Raw genomic sequence first — 5,590 nt, 5'->3', positions numbered from 1 at the left:
GGCATAGCGTTCTCAGGATCACCAAATATCATTCCTGCTGCTTCCATCAGTCTAGCCACAAAATCAGAAAAGTGCTCTGTAGGTCCTTGAATAATCTTTGTCAAATTACCTCTTACTTCCCCTCTATTGGGTAAAGACTTCCAAGCTCGGGTAGCGATAGTGTTAAGATGTTCATATACTTGAGGGGGATATCCAGTTTGTTGGTTAGCAAATCTACCTTGTCCGAGCAACATGTCCATGTCCCAAACTGGCTCCTCTAGCTGTGAAGTTTACTTCAGCCTGGACATTGGCAAATTCAATTAAATAGGCTTTCCAGTCCAGGTATTGATCAGGGGACAAACAAGCTCTTGCAAGATTCATCCAGTCAGCTGGGGTCATAGTATATCCGGCTTCCGAAAACCTGAGCCACCGTAAAGGAGGCTGAAATACCATAAGTCCAGACAGACTCTGCCAATGTTTTAATGACTTTGAAATCTAAGGGCTCATGGTATCTGTTGCCTTGAATATCTTGAAATACTGGGAATGCCGTCATCATTTCTGCCCTAACTTCTCTCCATACTCCAGGGCTGAAAGAAATCCCTCCTTCTGCTCCCATGACCTCAGGATATGGAAGGGGGCTGAGGGGGTCACGCTCCTCCTTGCCCCTTCGAATTGTTGGCATTTTTGTTTCTCTCTCTTTTCTTTTTATCTTTATCCTATCTAACGATTTATGGATGGTTTTTAGGGGGGTCCTGTAGGGGCCCTCCTGATCCTCAGCATCATCAGACCCCAAATGGACTGAGATACCTGATTCCTCCATGTCGGACAGACTAGGATATAGCCTTGAAGTTGTAGGCTTCCTTTCCTTTATGCCCTTGCCTGACCCAGTGTCAGACATAGCCTTTTCAGAGGCTGCCTTCTCAGATCTTTCCTCCTGTAGAATTTCAAGGGCGGCCTGGTCATTCTCTACCGCTTCACTACATCTTTGATCCTCCAAGCAACCGCGTACTAGCGTCCAAACTAGTCTAACTCCTTTCTTCAGCATGCCCTGTTCTGTGGAGAAATGAAGGTCTCTACCTAACTTTTCCCAGGATGATACAGGGAGGTTGCCCGAAACGGCAAACCAGGGAGCTACCACATCACATCCATTCAAAAATCTTTCCAATGTGCTCCTTTTTATTTTTAAGTTCTTCAAACGAAGCAGCTCATTAAAAGCCAAAAAAAAAAAAAAAAAAAAAGGGTGCGAAGATGAAGTGCCCATTTGACAATCCATTTGACTTTTATAGTTTCACTTTTAGCTCCTCAGCTTTTGTCGCAGCTCTACTGTTCCGCTCTCCCTTTTCCTACAGGTGAGAGCATAAAACCCGCTTTTATCGCGGATCCCCGATCTTACCTGAGGACTTACCGGTGCACCCCCTGACTGCAGCAAGTTCTGAGCTCCACAGAGAGAAAGCGAAGATCCCTGTATTGCCCACTTGTTGAGACAGCCTCGACCAGCAAGGATGACGCAACACCGGAGCTCTTCTTGCAAGCAGTTTTTTCAGGACCTTGTTAACAATGGAATCTCTCTCTCTCCGGGCAAGTCTCTCCCAGCCCTTAAGTAGGCCTGGACCGCTAACCCTGGACTGCCACGTGGGCACCATCCATAGGTCCATGCATATGCAAGCAGCTTAAGATCATCGCATGATTATAGCCTGAGCCTGGCCTTAGCCATATATGGGGTTGTTTATCACAGAGAGCGCTCACTTTCGGGATCGCGGAGGGTGAACGCCAGCACCATCTTTAAGGTGTGGCTCCACGCAGCTCTCTACAGATGGGTATTTATAAAAAATTCTAATAAATTAAAAAAAGACTTTGGAGAAATCTCACATTAGTGATTTAACTGCACAAGTGAAAGCTCTAGAACAAGAAGAAGTAAACAGCCAGGAGGAGTAGAAAATAAGAAATAATCAAACGGAGGGCTGAAATCAACAAGATAGAAACAAAGAGAACATTGCAAAGAATCAATGAAACAAAGAGTCGTTTTTTTTTTTTTGAGAAAATCAACAAGATATGCAAACCCTTATCCGATCTAACCAAAAGGCAAAGAGAGAATATCAAAATTAACAAAAGAAAAAATAAAAAGGCGATATAACAACAGACACAGAGTAGAATCCAGGGAAGCATTAGGTCATACTTCAAAAACCTGTACTCCACAAAATTGACAAATCAAAAGTAAATGGGCAATTTTCTAATAGGTACCACTTACCACTTACTAAAATTAAATAAAGATCAGATAAACCACCTTTATAGACCTATAGCCTTTAAGTAAGTAGAAGCAGTCATCAAAAGTCTCTTAACCAAAAAAAAAAAGGCCTGGAAAAGATGGTCTCAGCACAAAATTCTATCAGAAATGCAAAGAAGAGCTAATACTCTTAAAATTGTTCCACAAAATGAAAACAGAAGGAACATTGACAAACTCCTTTTATGACATGACAGTTACCCTGATACCCAAAACATAGGAAGATACAGAAAAGAAAAGGAATTACAGACTAATATCCCTCATGAACATAGATGCAAATACATTGAACATAATACTGGCAAATTGAATCCAAGAGCACATTGAAAACATCATTAACATGATGAAACAAGCTTCATCCCAGAGATGCAGGGATAGTTTAACATATGAAAATCTGTGTATAAAATCTACCATTTAAACAAACTTATAGGAAAAAAGAAACACATGATCATCTCATTAGATGCTAAAAGGCCTTTGACAAAATCTAACATTCCTTCATGATAAAGGTCTTGGAGAGAGTAAGGATACAATGAACACAGCTAAACATAATAAAGGCAATATACAGCAAACTGACAGCCAACTTCAAACTAAATGGAGAGAAACTCAAAGTTATTTCACTAAAATTAAAAACAAAACAAGGCTATTTATTCTCTTTATACTTATTTAATATAGTACTGGGAATTTTAGCAAGAGCAATAAGACAAGAAAATGAGACTAAAGGGATGCAAATTTACAAGAAAAAGGTCAAGCTCTTTCTATTTTCAAATGATATGTGAATATGTATAAGTGACACCAAATATTCTACCAGGGAATTCCTACAGCTGAGAAATATCTTCAGCCATGTGGCAAGATGCAACAAGATTAACAACAACAACAAAAAAGATAAATGTGCTGAGAACCATCACTCTTTACAATAGCCACAGACGATACAAATTAACTTGGGGTAATTGTAACAAAAGAAGTGAGGAACCTGTGTGGCAAGAGCTTAAAGTCTTTGAAGAATGATATCAAAGAAATTATAAAAATATAAAAGTATTTCCCATGATCTTGGATAGATAGGATCAACATAATAAAAATGACAATCTTACCAAAGCAATTTACAGGCTCAAGGCTATCCCTATCAAAATCCCAACACAATTCAGCACAGACAATGTTCAACTTCAAATGGAGAAAAAATCCATGACCAAAACAATCTGCTACAACAAAGGAACTTGAACTAGGTATAACTAACCACCACTTCATATTCTACTATAGTTATAGTATTAAAAACAGTTTGGAATTGGCATTAAAGCAGACATGTGGATCATTGAAAACAAATTGAAGATCCTGACATAAATCCACACACCTATGAAAGCTGATTTTTGACAAAGAAGCCAAACTGGAACAATGAAAAGGGACATCTTTAACAAATGGTGCTGGCAGAACTGGACATATGACCTATAGATGAATGCAAATGGGTCCCTAGCTATTGCCATGCACAAAACTCAACTTCAGTTAGAACAAAGACGTCAACATAAATCAACTTACAATGTACCTGATAGAAGAGAAAGTTGGTAGTCGCTTTGAATGCATTTGTACAAGAGACCACTTCCTAAATATAACACCAGCAGCACAGACACTGAAAACAAAATCAATAAATGGTACTGATGTTAACTGATAAGCTTCTGTAAATCAAAAGACATAGTCAATAAGACAATACAGCAACTTACTGAATGTGAAAATTTCCTAACCATCCCCACATCTGACAGAGGGCTGATCTCTATGATATATAAAGATCTCAAGAAACTAGAAATGAAAATAGCAAATTATCCAACTAAAAATGGGTACACTTCCACGGAGAGGATCGCGCACTGAAGGATGGTACCACGTCTTCCCTGGTGAGAATCTGAGGACAAAGACTTTGCCCACCATGAGTGTCACCCCAAAGGTCAAGAGTCGCGGGATGAAGTTTGCTGAAGAGCAGCTGCTAAAACATGGATGGACTGAAGGCAAGGGCCTGGGCCGGAACAAGAATGGCATCACCCAGGCCCTCAAGGTGACGCTGAAGCAAGACACCCATGGGGTGGGACATGACCCTGCCAAGGAGTTTACAAACCACTGGTGGAGTGATCTCTTCAACAAGACTGCAGCCAGCCTGGTAGTGGACACAGGGAAGGACGGAGTGCAGAACAGTCGTCTTTCCACGGAGACCACCCAGCGTAATCACCCCAAGCCCAATCTGCTGTACCAGAAGTTTGTGAAGACAGCCACACTGACCTCAGGTGAGGAGAAGCCTGACAGAGCGAGCAGCAGTGATGACAGCCAGGAGTCTCTGCCTCCAAAGATTCTGACTGATGAGATGCTACTCAAAGCCTGTAAGGGGTGAACGGCACACAAGGCTGCCCGGATTGGAATCACAATGAAGGCCAAACTTGCTCGCCTGGAGGCCCAAGAGCAGGCCTTCCTGGCTCGGTTCAAAGGCTCAGAGGATGTGGGCACCTCTCAACCACAGACTGACAGGGAGCCCTCCCGAAAGAAGAAAAGAAAAAGAGGAAACAGAGAGAGGAGGAAGAGGCTGTAACACCTGGAAAGAACGTAGGTGAGGCACTTCTAGAATACACTGACCAGAGTGTTAAGAAAAGCAGGAAGAAGAAACGGAGGCGGAAAGAAGAGAAAGAGGGAATGGCTGTAGGAAGTGAGGAGAAAGAGGCTGAAGGAGAAAGTGGGCCTAGAGAGCTGAGCACAGTGCAGTCTGATCAGTCATCTAGGAAAAAGAAGAAAAAGAGGAGGCAGCACCATGAAGAAGAGGGGGAGATGGAAGTCTGTGATAAAGGAGGAAGAAATGTGACAGGCAGGCCAAAGGCAATGGACAGTGGAGCAGGCACAAACCCATGGAGAAGCAGCAAGAAGCTGCAGCACTGTGGGGAGGACTTGGACACCCAAGATGAAGAAAGGAAGGATGGCCTAACAAAAAGAGAGAGAAAAGTCAGAAGAGGAAAGAAGAAAAGACGGAAGTGTCTTGAGGAGGTGGTCTTGGATGTAAGCGATAAAGATAATGATGGCAGGACTTGGGAAGTAGAGAATGAAGGTGAGAGAAGTCAGGCACATGCAAAGGAGAGAGCTGGCATCAACACTGACCAGAGAGCCAAGAAGAAGAAGAAACAGAAGAGGTCTCCACTGCAGCCCTGCTGATTCCTCTTCAGGGGTAGCCTGGGTTTGCCCTTCTGCAAGCAGCTAAGGAGCGCCAGTCCGCTGAGGGGGAGACATTCCCTGAACAATGTTCTGTCCAAAAAGTACAGACCCTGGTGCCCAGCTAAAGGACGATGGAAGAAAAATTAGGATAGGAGTTTCTAT

The 5,590-nt window shown here is 42.5% G+C and overlaps 1 protein-coding gene across 1 annotated transcript; it reads left to right on the top strand.

Annotated features, from left to right (window-relative positions):
* Positions 1–4,097: 4,097 nt before the first annotated feature.
* On the top strand, positions 4,098–5,428 carry LOC121432338 (G patch domain-containing protein 4-like). The gene is given in 2 exon segments (XM_041630184.1): positions 4,098–4,775; positions 4,778–5,428. Coding segments are annotated over 2 exon segments (1,260 nt in total). The 5' UTR covers positions 4,098–4,166.
* The last annotated feature ends 162 nt before the right edge of the window (positions 5,429–5,590 follow it).

This window comes from Microtus oregoni, unplaced genomic scaffold (assembly GCF_018167655.1).
Source record: "Microtus oregoni isolate MIOR12 unplaced genomic scaffold, Mior012 000034F_ref0000314, whole genome shotgun sequence".
Lineage (NCBI taxonomy): Eukaryota > Metazoa > Chordata > Mammalia > Rodentia > Cricetidae > Microtus > Microtus oregoni.
The sequence above is the reverse complement of the archived record's forward strand: the minus strand, read 5'-3'. Positions and strand labels throughout refer to the sequence as shown.